The sequence below is a fragment of the Arachis ipaensis genome, chromosome B5 (genome assembly GCF_059453495.1).
Source record: "Arachis ipaensis isolate K30076 ecotype BB chromosome B5, ASM5945349v1, whole genome shotgun sequence".
NCBI lineage: Eukaryota > Viridiplantae > Streptophyta > Magnoliopsida > Fabales > Fabaceae > Arachis > Arachis ipaensis.
The window spans coordinates 8,245,740-8,263,067 of record NC_142440.1 but is presented as its reverse complement, the minus strand read 5'-3'; the positions used below and the strand labels follow the sequence as shown (position 1 = coordinate 8,263,067).

General features: G+C 33.2%; 1 protein-coding gene across 1 annotated transcript; it reads left to right on the top strand.

Moving 5' to 3' along the window:
* Positions 1 to 13,914: 13,914 nt before the first annotated feature.
* LOC148563306 (uncharacterized) lies at positions 13,915 to 16,205 on the top strand. The gene is made up of 4 exons (XM_088486727.1): positions 13,915 to 14,166; positions 14,310 to 15,219; positions 15,438 to 15,732; positions 15,833 to 16,205. Exons 1-4 carry the CDS (start codon positions 13,915 to 13,917, stop codon positions 16,203 to 16,205), a joined length of 1,830 nt encoding a protein of 609 aa, XP_088342853.1.
* Positions 16,206 to 17,328: the final 1,123 nt, after the last annotated feature.

The window sequence follows — 17,328 nt, the reverse complement described above, 5'->3', positions numbered from 1 at the left end:
TTTTAATAAATATATAATAAATATATATATAATTATTTTTTAATTAATAATTTTAAGATATATTTTTAAAACACATGTTAACTAAATTGCATAATTAGTTACTCATAAAGTAAGCTAACAATAATAGTACTAAACAAACCATAATTATTGAAGAGAGAGAAATCAGAGAATATATAACAGAAATAATAGATCGAAAAGTATTTGTGTTTCAATAAGTAATATTTTTAAAGAATTTTTGAATTATTATTAGTAACCTTAAACATACCTTAGAATATTAAGGTTTAATTATTTTGTTAGTCTTTATAATTTTATTCAATTTGTAATTAAGTTTTTATTTTTTATTTTTTTTAGTTGGGTCTGTACGTTACTTTTAATTTTATAAGTAGATCTTTTTTAATGTAAAAAATGTTAGAATTAATAAAATATTTTTTCGCAAATTAAAAGTATTCATAATTAAAAATCTAATTAGATCTTTGACTACATGTATTTTGAAAGAAATCTTCTGTTAATTCTAATAACTTTTATATAAAAAAATTAATTACAAAATTAAAAGTAGTATAAGAACCTAATTAAAAAAGTACAAAAATTAATTAAAATTTGGTAAAAGTATAGAAACTAATAAAATAATGAGTAATTACTCAAATTAGTCCCCAAATATTTTAAAAACAGACATTTTAGTCCTAAAAAAATTAATACATAGATCAATCCCCAAAGTTTTATTCCAGCAGATAAATTAGTCCCCAGTTTATTTTTCGGCAAAATAATTATCCACATCAGTCCCCAAAAATTTTAAAAGTAGATATTTTAATTCCCAAACAAAATTAACATACAGATCAATCTCTAACATTTTACTCCGTCAGACATAACAGTCCTTCATCCAAAAAAATAAAATAAAATATTATTATTATTATTATTATCAATTATATAATAATAATAATAATGTACCATAATGTTTTTGTACTTTTTTGGACAAAAGTAATGATAAATTTATTATAATATAAAAGGTATATATATAACCAATCAATAATAATAATAATAATAATAATAATAATAATATTCAATAAAATTATTAGAGATTATTCTACAAGAAATTTAAGGTTGAAACTATTTGATATTTTTGTATTTAATATAATAAAAAATATCCTATTTTAAAAAATATGTTTGTATTAAAAGAAAATATTTTAATTTAAATTTCAAAGCATCATTATTCACCTTACTTGTTTCTAATGAAAATAGTGTATTAACATGCTAGTGTATATGTCGTCATATCTACATGCACAAAACTAAGTTAATAATAATAAAGGTCGGCATATAATAAAAGTAAAATGGACGGGAGACTATTATGTCTGACAAAAAAAGTTGGAAATTGATCTATGTATTAATTTTTTTGGGGATTAAAATGTCTATTTTTTAAATTTTTGGGGACTGGTATGGGTAATTACTCTACCAAAAAATGAACTAGAGACTGATCTGTCTGTCGGAGTAAAATCTTAGAGATTGATTTGTGTATCAATTTTTCTTAGAAACTAAAATGTCTGTTTTTAAAATCTTTGGGACTGATTTAAATAATTACTCTAAAATAATTAAACCAAATATTAACTTTGAATAATACATTTGATGTACATGTCTTGAGTATTTAATATTTAATGAAAAAAGAGAATCTAATATAAATAGAACATATAAATCATTTCAAATGATAACAAATGAGTAAATAAAAAAATTTACAAATTAAGTAAAATAATTTCTTTAATTAGTTTCTTTCAATGCTTATAAAAGATCAATTATGTTATGTGTATATAAAATAAGTTATTAAATTATTTATTTATATAAAATACATATTAATAAAATATAAAATATATATTAAATGAATTAAATAATACATATTTTTTAGTTTTTTATTGTATCTTTCAATTTAATAGGTCAAGAACTAATTTATTGTTGATCGAAATTTTATTTAAGAGTTTGTCATTAACTAATGAATTACTCTATATATAAGACAGGATTCGAACTCTCAGCACTTACTTAAGTAAACTAACCATTAAACTAATCCAAATTAATTAACTAAATAATATACATATTTATTATACACAAATATATCTTAGTTGATAATGTGCACATAATATTTTACTAAAATATTCATTATTATATTTACATTTAGTTTGAAATCCTATTGTATTAAATTTGAAATTTTGTGCATTATAAACTTACAATATACACTTATTTTTATAAATTTAATTAAAATTATGATGTATATTTTCATTTGACTAAAATTATTTTTTTTAAATAATATCTAAAATTTTCATAAAATTATTTCACATTAATAATCCAGTGGCAAGAGATTAATTTTGATATATAGTGTTTGTTAGTCATAAAAAAATATATATTATCATTTAATTACATACTTGTTCAATTATATATTTATGTTACACAAGAGAAACGACTGTTTCCTAACTTCAACAATATCATATCTTACCATCTTTTTATTGAAATTCATCTAGCATTTCATTCACCTTTGTTCACCGATAAAGAAATCCTTATACATTTTGCTTGAAGAAGACATTCAATTCATGTGAAAAGAGGAACTGGATTTCATTGAAACATCTGGAAAAGAACTACATTTACATCCTTAACTTCAATTATTCTTTAATTTTCGCAAATGCCATTGCGGCAAAAATATTTAATTTACGTGTACAAAATTAATTGAGTGTTTAGTGTGTAACCAGAAAATTAATTTGACATTCAACTTTAACATATGTGATTCTGTGAACACTTTATTAGAGGGTCAACATTTAACTTCCCATAGCAGCCACCATACCGTGGCATATATATAATCTTCACCAATTCAATATGTTGATATATGTAGTAATTGGGTTATATCGCAATAGATAGGATAGGAGGGTAGGATAAAGTTTGGATTCAATTCTAACTCTATTCGCAGTTAATATTTTTATATAAATTTAACTATATTTTATTTACGGGTTGAGAATATTTCAATCTTATTTCTATCCGTTTTTAATCTACAGATACTCGATTCTATTCACGGGTTACCAAAAAGATGTAACATTATTATATAATTCGATGATAATTTAAAATAGAACTGATTTTTATGTAAGAAAAAAACGTATTAAATTATAATAGTGCTAGGGAACCAACTCAATATCTACCAATTACCCGCCAACTCAAATAGCTTCAATAACAAAAAGCCCAATGAACTAAAAAAAACACTCCAAAAACTCACCCACTAGTTACCCTAGTCTCACCTTTCAAGTTCACATCCAAAAATTCACTGCACAATCCTTCCTCTTCCTCCTTTACTCGGCATTCCTACTGCGTCGCCACCATCTGCCGGTGAAGTCACCGCCAACGTGGAACGGCCACCAGTGCCGAGCCTTCCACTGCCAACGCTGCCAGTCGCGAGCTCCGTTCCGTTCAATGTTGCTGCCGCCACGTCGATCGACCTCTACGTCCTCGCCAACACCGCGCCGCCCAACCTGCCGCCTCCACCCAGTTCCAGGCGTCGTCTTTGCTGGCGCCTCCACGCGCATTCTGAGCGACGTCCGTGCCCACCATCCTCGCCGACCTTCCTCCTTGCGGCGCTACCCGCCGCGCGCTTCGCTGCCACCCTCCTATCGTGAGTCCTCTGCTTTTACCGCGTTTGAATATGTATCTGTTTCTTTTTTTCAAACCCTATATTAGAGGGAAGAAGTAATTAGGATTTTTTCCTTTGATTTGTGTTTAATAATGCTGAATTAGATGCGATTATAAATTGGATGTTATTGTTATTATAAATTGTATAATTTTTTTATAAGAAAATTTTGTTCTTTCCGATTCAAAAAGTTGATGATTTAATTTGTTTCCTATACCGCTGTTTGTTCTCTGAATTGGTGGATTCTGCATGCACGCTTTGCACAAACTTTTTATTTTGTAAAGGTGATTTGGGCGTTCAATGCCAAAATTAGATTAAATTTACATTAATTTTGGTTTAATTTAAGTTTGGTCTCAAATATGGTGCAAGACTCTATTTATTTTTAGCATTGTTGGTTTTTTTATTATCAAGAACATAGATGTGAAGTTAAATATGTATGCAGATGATTTTAAAATTTATTGGGAATAATTATAATTTAGTTGACTCTACCTGTACATACTCAACTGGGTTGTATGTTATATGCACAGTTTGAAATCTAACTACACAATCGCACTTAATTCAGTTATCTAAAAATGGTGAATTGGGAACTTTTTTTCCTCTCCGATTTTTAGATGTTTCTGTTCACATAAAAAAGTATGTTTGTTTTGCTATGTATGTTGGTGATTTTTTACTGAGTTTGGGGATGTTGCAATTTACGGCAAAATAGTTAAAATTTATTTGACTATTTTTGTTCATGTTCATTTAGGGTGTGTTTCGTAGGTGATTTCTGAATTGCTGAATGTTGTAATATTAATTAAATTTAGAGGTTTAAGTATATGATCTGAATATGTGTAATTAAAATTGTAGCACGAACAAGGATTGTATGTAACTAGATATTAGATGTTGCTGTGATTAGATAATGGATGGTGTTGTCTAAAAAAATTAAAACTCTATCCCATTTAAATAGTGTATGTCACTTATTTTTAATACATTTGTTCCTTATCTGAATTGGTGGATTCCAGTAAATTTTTTATGGCGACAATGTATGGTTGTTATATACATTTCCGTGGAATTATATTAAAAGTTCTGCTTGTGTGAAGTCTTACACAAAGATCTTTACAGATTACAAAATCACCTGATTTATGTTCCTGAAAAGTCTTGTTACCGACCATCGCACGCCATCATCAAGATACCCACACATGTGGATTCGGTTATGAAACTTATCCTTCTCTCTTGTTTTTTGTTCTTCGCCATCCATTGCAGAAGACATGGAATTTTTAAGGTCATACCACAGAAGAAAAAGGATACCTAAAAAATTCAAGATAATGTATACATGGGATGCCGTTACCGTTTGAGACACTTTTGATATATTTTTTTTAAATGCTATTCGGCATGTTTCTCTATGTAGATACCTGATTATTTTTGCAAAGATCTAAGTGGATGTTATTTCTGTTAAGTATCAGAATTTTTTTTTTTAGATAATAAATGGATGTTACTTTATACATTTTTGGAGTTTTATTATGTTGCAGTTGTGGATATCTGTATTTCGTTAAGAATTGCATGGCTTTTTTTTTAAATCTTGCTTGGCATGTTTTTCCGTGTAGGTACTTGGTTGTTTTTGCATAGATCTAAGTAGATGTTACTTCTGTTAAGCATCAGGATGTTTCTTTTTCATATTAAATGGATGTTACTTTAAAATATTTTTCGAGTTTTCTTGTGTTGTTGTTGTAAAAGACTGTATTTCTTTAAGAATTATATGGCATTTTTTTAAATACTACACGACATATTTCTCCGTGTAGGTCCCTGACTATTTTTGCAAAGATCTAAATAGATATTACTTCTGTCAAGTATTAGAATGTTTCTTTTTTATACTAAATAGATGTTACTTTATATATTTTTGTGAATTTCCTTGTGTAGCAATTATGGATGCCTCTAAATTTCTTCACCACCTTCCCAAGCAACATGTCATGTTGGTTTAAAAAAAGCTCTCTAAACTACTTTAACAACAACATGATGAAAGATTAATTCCATACAAGGATACAAACTTTATTCGTTTTGATTCTGAAATTTGAAATACCAACTTTCGAATATAATATAATAAACATAATGAAATTGTCAATAGAAATGGCATTGAGGCTATGACAAATTTAATGGGATCAAGGCCATTATTTAGTTAAAAATTTATGCTCATTAATAGTCCCTCTAGCAAGATTTTTATTTTTTATATTTTTATGCCGATAGATCTATCGGACTCTTCACTAGCTTGATAGTCATTTGAAAATTTTTCATAATCTTCACTGCAACATCCTTCCAATCTTGTATGCGTACACATCTAGGCAGAGGTTGCTGCGTCGTTGGTGGTTGCTGCGACAACCAAAGTTGTATTAAAAGCTCTTCGAGGCATAATAACAAACACTTGGGGTATAACAACTTAAACCAAATCAAATAGCATATCCAAGCATTTTCGCAAAATCGGTTGTAACATAGTGGATTAACAGGATCAAATAATCTTAACAACTCCAGCAACAAATTCAACAAAATAGCAATAAAACAGAAAATCTCTACACAACCCAACAGTATTCAAACTATGCCAACAACAATTCCTCCATTAATTCAAAAGAAAGTCAATTAAACCAGTTTAAATGAACTCAGCAGCATATTCCATCAATTCAATCAGCAAATTCAGAATAGTTTCAAATACTTTCAGCAACAATTTTTCAAAAAAAAAAAATCGTCAGTAAACTCAGAATATTTTCAATTTCTCAACAAAATCGTCAGCAATTTTCAACACAATCACACAATTAACCCACTAGTTTCAGCAACATATTCACGAAATCGGACAGTAAAACAGTGAATCTTCACACAAGCAAATAATTTTCACACAATCTCAACAGCCAATTTTTCATTGATTCAGCACAAAGCAGCAAATCATGAATACAGTTAATTCCAGCAGCAGTTATAGCAAATCAACAATTTCAACACTTTCGGCTCAAACGAATTCAGCAGAAATTTCTAGCAATACAATTCAATCCAAACACTTTTCAAAACATAATAACCTAAGCTAATCTTATCATACAACCTAAATCCACTAAAAGAAAATCAAAAACTAAGTTGAACTAATCATGAAATTGATTGAAAATTAAACCTGAATTCTAATCAAAACTAAACCAAATTAAACTGAAATAAAGAAATTAAAAAATTGAGTTTGTTCAAAACCTGTACAGAATAACAGAGTAAAAAATTAGGAAAAAAGTAGAGGTTGCAGCGGTGGTGGAGATAGCCAGAGTGCGTCTCAAAGCTCGCTGGAAGGAGGAGGAACAGGGGTTGTCCTCTGTTGCGTCAAAGCTTGGCTGAGCTCAGGGAGCTTTGGCTGTTCTACTGGTTCAGTGTTTGAGAGTGTAAGAGGGTGGCACAGAGCGAGAGGCCGGAGCTAGTGTTTGGCGGCCCTGGGTTGCTGGCGGCAACGATGCAGGGGCAGGTGCAAATGTCTAGTTTGTGGAGAGAGGAGGAGAGGGTTGGTGTGGCTGAGGAGGACAGAGAAGGCTTCGCGCTGGGTGGTTTGGTGATGATGACAATGGAGAGGAATGTGGATGGCGCGGCTATGGAAGTGGGAGAGGGAGAGTGGAAAGGATTTCTGTGGAGCTATGGGAATGTGAGAGAAATGGAAAGATTTTAATTAGGGTTTAATGGTTTATTTAATTAGTTTTAAATTATTTAAATTTTGAATTTAAAAAATTTAAAATTAATTATTAAATAGAATTATTTAAAAAATTGGCTGGTTAATGTTAGTTCCTTATACTTTTCCATTAAATTATCAATTATTAGTCTTCTTCTGTTAGTGACTAAGAATCTTTTGTATTTGGTGAGAGATTATTAGTTTAATATTCACTTGAAATATAATTTTATATAAGTATATAACATATACATATTTAGGGTATGAATTGATTGAGTAGGATTAAGACTTAATCCTATCCGCACTCTACCGACTCACACAAAAATTTTACCCGTATTCTCCCTTACTCATTGCAAATCGATTTGACAATTCTATCCAATTAGACTGGATCGAGTTAAATATCCACAAATAAGATGTATATTGCCACCCTAATTATATCATTTATATATTTCTTTCTATTCGTTTAAAGATAACGAAAGATAATTAATAAGTATGCTGATTAAGGTGACGAATGCGAAAAACTGCATCGAAATAGGTGTGCTCACTTGTTCCTCCTTGCTCACTAATTCTCTCTCCTCAGATGAAAAGGTCCTTTAGTTTTTCTCCTTGTTAATCATATATAAATATTTGGGTGATTATTTTAATAAAAATGTTAAAAACATATTTTTATAAAAAATTTTGTTTAAAATTATAATTTATTTGTTTAGTAATATTTTATAATATATTAAAATTAAACTCTACAATTTATTATTTAATAATTAAAATAAAATATTTTTACATAAAAATAATTATAAAATTTTTATTAAAATATCCGTCATAGTTTAATACCTTTACTTTGCCATAAGTTAGACTATAATAAAAATTTTATAATTATTTTTATGTAAAAATAATTTTTATGTAAAAATTTTATAGCTAATGAACTTGTAACTTGTTATTAGTATATTGGATCTTGGCTATGGACATCAACCGGAAATATTATGAATTAGAGTGGTTTATAATTAAAAAAGCTAGCGTAGCTCATATATAAGATTAATTTTCAAGAAGGAGCAGTTCTTTCTATTCTTGAAGAATTATTGAAGGGATTATTACATGTTAGCTTAAAACGTGAGCTAGTGTGATAGTTGTAAATTGTGATTCATTCTTTGCTTTTTTATCCTATGTTTAGCATAGTATATGTTTACACTCTGGTCCAGGACTCCAACAAAATGAAAGTCAGGCCTAATAATGTAAAAACGTTTACCAATAAAGGTGGATTTTATGATAAGTCCGACCTCTTTAAAAAGATCGGATAATGACGTAGAGGTATCATTGGATACGTGATGTTTTGGATGCTGAGTTGTTGAAACTTGAAAAGGTTCATACTAATAAGAATGATTCTGATATGATGACCAAGGCATTACTAAAATGGAAGTTTGAAGTTTGTTGCTTAATCGCCAGATTGGCATGCAGTTACCTCCATATAGTCGTGAGGGGGAGATTTGTTGGATTTTTTGGGCTTCCTTCCTATGTGAAAAAAAAGCCCTAATGTTAGTATCCAAGCCCATGAATAGTTGAAGTGGCTGAGGTGAGTTAGGGTTGAGTGAGAGAGGTCATTTTGAAAGGAGAACACCAAACACTAGAGAGAAAAGAAGAGAGAAAGTTATTTTTGCACATACACAAAGCTGTCTCTGTAAATTGGTCGCTGCAGATTCGTTAACCGTTGGATTGAGCTCAAATTTGAACAATATGTTCTAAACATCAGGTTCTTTGATTTCACCGTTCGGATCTTTGATTAGATATCTGTATTTGGAGATATTTACCACACACAGTAGCTATGTTTTTGTGGTATTTTCATCTTCTTGTTCTTATTTTAAAAGCTTTGAAACTTGGGTTGTTTGGCTTGTTGTATGCACGTTTTGTATAGTAATTTGTGACTCTCTTGTACCCTATTTTTCATTATAGTGAAGATATTTTCTGGTCTTGGTGACTCGTGGTTTTTACTTCTCTCATTGAGGAGGTTTTCCACGTTAAAAATCTTGGTGTGTTAGCTTGTCTCTAATTTCTGGTTTATGTGATTTTTTCGCTGTTATTGGATATTATTGTACTGGTGTTAATACTTATTGTGAGTGGATATTGTTGCTCCTCTAATTCTTGCAAGTAGAAAATTGTGTGTTTTATTTCTATCAATTGGCATCAAAGCTCAGTTTTGGGTATTTGGTTATAACTTGCTTAAAAGATGGAGGCAAATCATTCTACTAGGATGATAAGTTTGAACGGCACTAATTACCATCTATGGAAGGGCAAAATAAAAGATTTGTTTGTCAAAAATCTACATTTATCCGTATTTTCTACACAAAAACCATAATCTAAAATAGATGAAGAATGAAAGTTTACAATGGGTGGATGATAATGTTTACAATCACATTGCTAACGAAACTCATGCTAGGGCTTTGTGGAATCAAATTAAATCCTTGTATGCTTCCAAGTTTGGCAATAATAAATTGTACGTGTTGAATATGTTGATGAATTTGAGATACAAGGAGGGGTCACAAGTATTAGATCACTTGAATAAATTTCAAGGAGTTCTGGATCAGTTGTCAAGCATGGGAATCAAGTTTGAAGATGAGGTTCAAGGATTGTGGTTGCTAAATACTTTACCAGATTCTTGGGAGATATTTCGTATCTCTCTTACTAATTCTGCTCCGAATGGTAAAGTGAGTATGCAACTTGTTAAAGGTAGCATTTTAAATGAAGAGATGAGAAGGACGATGCAGAATTCTTCGTCACACTCTAAAATGTTAGTCCCTGAAACCAGGGAGAGAAATCAGAATAGAGGTCAAAAGGGTAGAGGTAAAAACAGGAGCAAATCCAAGTCAAGATACAAGAATGTTGAGTGTCATTACTGTCACAAAATGGGTCACGTTAAAAAATATTGCTTTCTTTAGAAAAAGGAGAACAAAGGTAAGCAAGAAAAGAAGGATGATAGTGGTAATGATCGTGTATCTTCTATTTCAGATGATCTTCTTACTGTTGATATTGTTGATTATGAATACAAGGTCAATCTTATTTCTGATGATGAGTTCAGCTGGATAATTGATAGTGGCGCCTCAATACATGTTACACCGAAGAAGGAGTTATTCACTTCTTATACTCCAAGTAATTTTGGAGTGCTTAATATGGGTAATGATGGGTTAGCCAAGGTTATTAGTGTAGCAGATGTTTGTCTTGAGACTAATATGGGAATGAAGCTGCTATTCAAAGATGTTAGACACGCTCCAGATGTTCGCTTGAATTTGGTTTCAGTTAAAAGGCTTGATAATGAAGGCCTTGTAAAAACACTTTCGGCTTTGGATAATGGAAGCTTACTAAAGGCAACTTAGTGGTGGCTCGAGAATTGGAATGCTGTAAAAATGGATAATGAGATATCTTCGTGGTACTTCTAACATGAAGTTGTGTTATGGAAGTGATAAGCCTATTCTAGTTGGTTACACTGACTCTGACATGGCAGGAGATATTGACTCTAGAAGGTCCATTTCAGGCTTCTTGATCAATTTTGTGGATGAAGCTGTGTCTTGGCAATCTAGATTGCAAAAATGTGTTGCTTTGTCTACTACCGAGGCCGAGTTTATTGCCATTACCAAAGCGTGCAAGGAGATGCTTTAGATGAAAAAATTCTTGAAAGAACTCAGGTTTACTCAAGAGAGGTATGTATTGTTTTGTGATAGTTAAAGTGCTATACATCTTGGTAAAAATTCTACTTTTCATTCTCGATCCAAACATATTGATGTGAGGTATCATTGGATACGTGATGTTTTAGATGCTGAGTTGTTGGAACTTGAAAAGGTTCATACTGATGAGAATGGTTCTGATATGATGACCAAGGCATTACCAAGATGGAAGTTTTAAGTTTGTTGCTTAATCACCGGATTGGCAGTTACCTCCACATAGTCGTGAGGGAGAGATTTGTTGGATTTTTTGGGCTCCCTTCCTATGTGAAAAAAAAGCCCAAATATTAGTATCCAAGCCCGTGAATAGTTGAAGTGGTCGAGATGAGTTAGGGTTGAGTGAGAGAGGTCATTTTGAAAGGAGAACACCAAACACTAGAGAGAAAAGAAGAGAGAAAGTTATTTTTGCACATACACAAAGCTGTCTCTGCAAATTGGTCTCTACAGATTCGTTAACCATTGGATCGAGCTTAAATTTGGACAGTATGTTTTACACATCTGGTTCTTGGATTTCACTGTTCGGATCTTTAATTCAATGTATGTAGCTAGAGATATTGGCCACGTATAGTAGCTCTATTTTTGTGGTATTTTCATCTTCTTGTTCTTGTTTTGAAAGCTTTGAAGCTTGGGTTGTTTGGCTTGTTGTATGCACATTTTGTGCAGTAATTTGTGACTCTCTTGTACCCTATTTTTCATCATAGTGAAGTTATTTCTTGATCTTGGTGACTCGTGGTTTTTACTTCTCTCATTGAGGAGGTTTTCCACGTTAAAAATCTTGGTGTGTTAGCTTGTCTCTAATTTCTGGTTTATATGATTTTTTCGCTGCTATTGGGTATTATTGTGCTGGTGTTAATACTTGTTATGAGTGGATATTGGTGTTCCTCTAATTCTTGCAAGTAGGGAATTATGTGTTTTATTTCTATCACTAAAGACACAACCAACTATCTTATTCTTGAAATTAGTGTCAATAGATATCAACAACTATGATTGAAGATTGTAGTCATCTTAAAGCCATTATTTGTAGGCTGCAGATTCAACACCAGATTGTTGATCTTCTAAAGAAGCACAATGCTGAGAAACATTAGCTTTGAAAAATAAAGATGATCTTCTAAGTCTTGACCACAAAGTGCAGTCAAGGCTTGTTGTTCTCATATTTTGTGATTGCGCTCTCCAAACTTGTCTCCAATAGGTGTGAATAGACGAGAATTTAGAAGGTGTAGTGGGAAGTTGAGATTGTTGATGATCGCATTATTGTTGTATACAGAATTAGACGGATGTAAATTTGTAGGATGGAATTTCCTTGGAGAAGAATCCATGATTCATAATCCAAAAGCTCGTAATACCATCTGGAATTATTCCAAGCTCATATTGCTTGGATTAGAAGAAAAGAAGAATAGTGTAACATAAACCGAACAAATAAATCTACAGAAAAAATGCAGCAAGAACAATTAATTGAACAAAAAATTATCAAACTATTATTGAAATATAGAATGACATTGATACAAACAAAATGATTACAACTCCTAGCAAGTGAATGTAAAGCTAGAGAGCAATTTATACACAAATTCCACTGACTTATTCAACACTAAGCTAAGTCACCTACTAACATAACTATAATAGTTACAAGCTAATTGTTAACTACTTCCTGATCTTGATCTTCATCTTGGCTTCCAGTGATCACATCATCCTTAATAAGATTCGCATCATCTATACTGGTTTATTTTTATTGTTTTCTTTTTTGTATTGTAAATTGGCATGCCGTTAGTTGATATTAAAATGAACCAAAATACTCCTTCACATCACCTCAAGGGGAAGAAAATGTGGGTTCAAATTGAAATATGAGAAGAAAAAAATAGAACTTTTGCGAATATAAAAAAATACGGAGCAGAATATAAAGTATAAAACCTTATTGATAAGCATTGTACATGCAAGAGGACATGAGTATTTAGATGTATAATTTTAATCCAATTGTATTACATGTACAACACATTCTGTATATAATGTATCTCATGTTTGTATGTTCATGTATATACTTTTATACAGAATATAATTTCTAATTAAACTGTATTTATATAGATAAGTAAATATGAATTTTAAAAAAAAATTCATATTTAAAGATAAATAAATATAAATATTCATATTTGTATATTCATGTATCATATTAATAATATTTCTATAATTAAGTATAGATACAGTACTATTTGAGTACCCCCATATATATTCTAGGATAAGAAATTATGTACTCTAATTTTTTAGGATTGTAAATGATACCTTCTAAGATAGAAAAGATTTGATATAGTTTTATACAATATATATATATATATATATATGTGTGTGTTCATAACTAATAAAAAAATAGGTTAAAACAACTAATTTTCTATAGAAAAAACCAATAACATAAATTATTATTTTTAGCTTACAAATATAAACAATTAGTTTATTTAAGTAATTTTAGTTAAATATAATTTTTTAAAATAAATTAATGAAAATAATTTTAATATTAATTTTTAATTTTTTATTATACAATTTTTTATATATAAAAATTAATTTATTTTAGTTCGTAGAACGTGCATATCCAATACTATTTAATTAACAAACCCTTCAAAGTAATTAAGCTCGTTTTCATAAAAAAATCCTAGCAGAGAAAGAGTACGTACTCCGTACTCAGAGAGAATGAGAGAAGGAGAGAGCGGGAGAGAGCGTTTGAGGGTGAAACAGGTGAAGAAGATGGCCATGCCATTGAAAGAGATAAGGGGGAGAGTGTGGGAGGGTTTGCATCAGGTGTGAAGGAGGGATCAAGTAAGGGCGACCTTAGTTCCAGGGTGACTTCCAAGATTTCGTTCCGTGACAAGGTTATTGGTTCTACGGTAGCCACAGGGATAAATCGGGCTGAAGCTCTAGATGAGGATTCCATGGCAGTGGTCGCTGGAAAACAAGGAGATCCTATGCCTCCAAGAGTTTGCTTCTCCGAAGAGGCTAGGAACATCCTTTCTGAACCATACAAGGAAGCAATTGTGATTAAGGTTCTTGGAAAAAACTTTAGTTACACGGCCATGTTTCACAAATTGAAAGGGGTATGGAGGATCACCGGTGGATATGAAATCTTGGATGTTGATTTTGGGTACTTCCTCGTTAAATTTGATCGCATAGACGATCGAGAGAAGGTTTTACTAGGGGACCATGGATGATCTTCGGTCACTATATTGCGGTCAAGCCATGGACACCGGATTTTAAACCTTGTGAGGACACTTTCGGGGAGACTATGGTTTAGATTCGAATCTCTGGTTTGAGCATATGGTACTATCAGGATAAAGCCATGATGAGAATCGCTTCTGCTGTGGGAAGACCAGTCAAGGTGGATCTGGCTACTAAGTTGGCGGAGAGGGGAAAATTTGCTCGGGCTTGCATGCAAATTAATCTTGGTTTGCCGGTGGTCCGGAGTGTGATTGTCGATGAGTTTGAATATAAGGTAGAGTATGAATGCTTACACCTTATTTGTGACAAGTGCAATTGTTTCGGGCATCCAGCAACTGACTGCAGAATGACCCCAATAGATTCGGAAAGGGTGGATCGAAAGGAAACATCAGTGACCGAGACGGCGGCCTGGGTGGTGCAGCCACAGGAAGCCTCAAAAGAGAAAATTTTTGAATTTGGATGCAATCCCAAAGAGTCAGTGATAGTTGCAGAAATTGGGGAGGAATTAGATGATACGTTGCATGGGAAGGAAGTGGGGTCCCAGTATTTGGAAAATGAGGCTGGCTGGACCAAAGTCAACGGTAAAAGGAGAGGAAAATTGAGTCAATCAAACAAAGCCCAACAAACATCTAAAGATAAAATGCCGGTGCGCTCAAATCAGAAATTGGACCAGAACCGTGACTTTGGGCTACGTATGAGAGGAGCCGAATCAGGGGTGAAGACCGGGTCGGTTAGCGGATCTAAGGCACGCATGGCATCTTCCAAACAGCAAGGGGTGAAGGGCAAAGCTGTCTCCGTTGCGGTGCCGACTTTCACTGCCATTATCAAAAACGGACACAAGAGGTTGCGCCCTTCTTCTTTGCAGAATTCGCCGTCGACTCCGGACTGCCTTGGCGACACCAGCAAGCAGCAAATCGGCAAATTGGAAGGGTTGTCAGTGGAGGGACATAGACAAACCGGGCAACAACCGGACAAGGACAAGCAAGGCTCAGGGGGATATGATGGTGGATCTTCATCATCTCGTTAGGGACTTCAGCTGAGGTTGGTCCTTTTTACAATACAAATTATTTTATGGATTATTTAGATTTAAGCTTTCTATTTTGGAATATTAGAGGTGCCTCTAATAAATTGGCCCGGGTTCATAGTAAGGAGTTAGCGAATAAATTTCACCCTACTTTTTTCATTCTGTTTGAAACCCATATTGCTTTCGAGAGGATAAAATCTTTTTGGAATAATCTAGGTTACCAGGTTGTTGGTATTGTTGAGGCTAATGGTCATAGTGGGGGTATCTGGGTTCTATGTTCTAATTCAAATATTTCTGTGAGAGTATTGGATGTAGTTGATCAATGTATCAGTTTTGAAATCACTATGGGCAATACATCTAGTTACTGCAGTGCGGTGTATGCTAATCCGCATATACATCGGCGTAAAGAACTGTGGGGTGACTTGACAAGGATTGCTAATATGATCCACGGACCTTGGATTGTGTTAGGGGACTTTAATGATGTTCTGTTGCAGAGTGAAGTTAGAGGGGGGCAATTTAGACTTGCCAGAGCAGAACAATTTGTGAAAACATTGGAGGATTGTGGGCTATTTGATATGAGGGGCTATTGGGAGAAGATTCACTTGGTATAGGAAGGTGAAAGGTGGGGTGCAGGTGGCCAAGAAGCTTGATAGAGCAGTCATCAACCAGGACTGGCAACTAATGTTTCCGGAGGCTTATACTGAGGTGCTGGCGCGCCTTCACTTTGATCATTGCCCATTATTCACTAGGTGCAAGATGGCAAAGAGGGCTACCAAGGGCCATCGTCCGTTCAGATTCCAGGCTCCGTGGATGACTCATCCTCTTTTTAGGAATGTTGTTGATACAGCTTGGAATAGAGGAGCTCCGGATGTAGTCAAATGTTTGTTGGAGGTTCAAAAAGATGCAACTAGCTTCAATAAAAAGGTTTTTGGCAATATTTTTGTTAAGAAAAGGGAGTTGGAGAGGCTTTTGAATGACGTTTAGATTACTCTGGAGAGTCGGGAGGATCAACAGCTTAGGATCAAAGAGCAAGTTTTGCATCAGGAACTGAATGCTATCCTTCTTCAAGAAGAGTTGTTGTGGTATCAAAAATCTAGAGAACAATGGGTGAGATGTGGAGACAGAAATACAAAATTTTTTCATCTGCAGACAGTTATCAGGAGAAAGAGGAACAAAATTCATGGGTTATTTTTAGAGGATGGGTCTTGGGCCACAGAGACTACAACTCTAGAAATGGCGACAAATTCTTTCTTTCAAAAGCTCTTTTCTACAAGGGAGGATATTGACCTGGACGCCATGGGGCCTTTTCCTTGCCCGTCTCTTAGTACTGAGGCTTGTCAAAAGTTAGTGAAACCGGTGACGTCTGAAGAGGTTAAAAGAGTTGTGATGACCATGAGTTCGTTTAAAGCCCCAGGGCCAGATGGATTTCAAGCAATTTTCTACAAAGAGTTCTGGGACTTTCTTAGCAACAATGTGTGTAGACTGGTCAAGCGAGCCTTTGAGGGTGAGTCACTGAATGCGGCTATTTTCGATACTCTCATTGTTCTAATTCCTAAAGTGGAAGTTCCCTCTTCCTTATAGGGAGTTTCGGCCTATTAGCTTATGTAATGTAATTTATAAAATTGTCACAAAGGTTCTAGTTAACAGGTTTAGACCTTTCCTGTCGGAGATCATTGGTCCTTTGCAAGGAGGGTTCATTCCAGGAAGAGGAATCACAGAGAATATTATCATTGCTCAGGAGATTATGCACTTCATGAGGAACACCAAGTCTCGAAAAGGGACCATGGCATTCAAGATTGATTTGGAAAAAGCTTATGACAGGGTAGACTGGTATTTTCTGGAAGCTACTTTGGTCCGGTTTGGGTTTCCAAAGGCTACCATTAATCTTATATTGAATTGTGTGAATTCCTCTTCGTTGGCAGTTTTGTGAAATGGGAACAGGCTCTAAAATTTCAATCCGAAGAGAGGGTTGAGGCAAGGAGATCCTATGTCTCCTTATCTATTTGTACTCTGTATGGAAATGCTTGCCTGCTTTATCTCTCATAGAGTTTCCCAAGGTTTGTGGAACCCAGTTGCGATTTCTAGGAATGGACCACGACTCTCTCAT